The sequence below is a fragment of the Papaver somniferum genome, chromosome 10 (assembly GCF_003573695.1).
Source record: "Papaver somniferum cultivar HN1 chromosome 10, ASM357369v1, whole genome shotgun sequence".
Classification (NCBI taxonomy): Eukaryota; Viridiplantae; Streptophyta; class Magnoliopsida; order Ranunculales; family Papaveraceae; genus Papaver; species Papaver somniferum.
This window is the reverse complement of record NC_039367.1, coordinates 86,750,525-86,752,423: the sequence shown is the minus strand read 5'-3', so window position 1 is coordinate 86,752,423 and position 1,899 is coordinate 86,750,525. Positions and strand designations below refer to the sequence as shown.

General features: G+C 33.0%; 1 protein-coding gene across 1 annotated transcript; it reads right to left on the bottom strand.

Moving 5' to 3' along the window:
- Positions 1–640: 640 nt before the first annotated feature.
- LOC113315872 lies at positions 641–1,654 on the bottom strand. Its single transcript, XM_026564115.1, has one exon. The coding sequence runs from the start codon at positions 1,652–1,654 to the stop codon at positions 641–643; it is 1,014 nt and encodes a 337-aa protein (XP_026419900.1).
- Between the last annotated feature and the right edge of the window lie 245 nt (positions 1,655–1,899).

Sequence of the window (1,899 nt, the reverse complement as noted above, 5' to 3'; positions counted from 1 at the left end):
ATACATAAGTCAGGCATTGTGAATAGTTTTACCAAGATACATAAACAAGTTATGAGCGGTTATACTAAACACACATATTGGTAATCCAAATATTTGCAATGAATAATAATACCAATAAGTCTAGCGATTTCCCTTTCGATTCACAAAACAAGTTTATGAATTGTACTTCCTTTAAACGAATGTAAAAACATTTTTTCTATGACGAAATCTTCACCCATACCCATACATAATCACAATAACATTCATACGATTATGTCGATGTCTTGTATACGAAGTTCAAAAGATAGGCGTTATACTTCGTACTATAATTCCTTAATACCACGTCTAACTAGAGTATAATCATTCACAGCTTCGCAGTTATGTTTTCAATATAGCAGGACTTGAAAGATACGTTAGGAATAAAACAGTTCAAGTTAAAATATTACTAACCTCAAGAGGAAGGATGATGTCGTCGATGTAGCTCTTTACTTCTTCACATTCTTTAAGTCTTCGAGTAATACTTGTAAGTCTCATATCCTAATAACTTTCTAGCTAACCTATACGAAGTTGACTCTAGTGTAAATAATCAAGCGACTCTTTAAATGAGTTTTGGTTCACTAAAATATGACAACCAAACTTGACATACCAACGCTTGGTTGGTTCAACCGAGCAATGCTCTAACACAACTACACTGAGCTAACTTACTTAACAAAAACTTAATGTCCAAAACTAGGGACTGATTCATCCAATGAACATAGAAGGTTTGTTCATTAATGGATTTTATTAAAACTTGACTGTCTGACTCAAAAACTACTTTATTGAACCCTCTTTCAACTGCATAGTTAACTGCTACAAGCATTGCTTTCCACTCCAGCTCTTCTACTTCAATTCCTAGAGTTATTCCTCCATCAAAATAGTCTCCTTGAACTCCAATGCAGATGCCTGCAAAATTTCTCACTATTAGTCCAATTCCACCTTGTAAATTATGTTCCATAAAAGATGCATCAAAGTTAATTTTGAAATAATCATTAACAGGAGGAATCCATCTCTGAATCTGCAAAATTCTATTTACATTAGTAGGAGAAGAAGTGTAAGTTTTAGTAAGCTTATGAATGTTATCTAAGGAGAAATCCCTGTTTGGATTGATATTCTGAAATATTTTATAACATCTGTCCTTCCAAATGGTCCAAGCAGTGAGCATAAGTAGATTGTTTAAGTTCTGTCTATTAATACCTGCTCCAAAAATCAGGTTTGAACCTACAGAAAACCAAGAAATAACCCATTTTTTGAAATATCCATGCTGAGTAATAATATTATCCACATTTATGTTGATAGCCAACCAAACCGATCTAGAATAAGAGAAGTTCAATAACAAATGATCCACAGATTCAAGGGGATGATTACATAAACTACAATACACATCAATATCAGGTTTATATCTTGCAATCTTATCTCTAGTTGGGACTATATCCGGCATACATTTCCAGATAATTTTTTTTACTTTATGAGGAAAATTAACTCTCGAAAGTTTTTTCCAAACCTGATTAACAACTGGTTGAATACCTACAATATAATTAGGTATTCTTGTCAGCACATTATAAACACTTCTAACAGTAAATTGACCTTTTCTATCAGGCAACCATATGAGGGTATTACTTCCAGTAGGAATTCTCATTGCTAGAATTTTATTAGCAGAATCTAGAGAGCACAAGTAGTGAATCAAAGAGGAATTCCAATTCTTAGTTCGTTCAATAAAAAGATCAGAAAAACAAACATAGGCCACAGTATTCACTAAACCATCATCTGGAATGGGGGGATGGTCAAGTCCAATGACCCAACAATCTAACCAGATTTTAGTTTTAGAACCACATCTTATAGCCTAACAACTATTATTTCTAATGATAGTAATACATCTATAGA

Coding starts and splice junctions, on each gene's coding strand:
- LOC113315872 (XM_026564115.1), bottom strand. CDS start 1,654: ATGAGAATTCCTACTGGAAGTAATACCCTCATATGGTTGCCTGATAGA.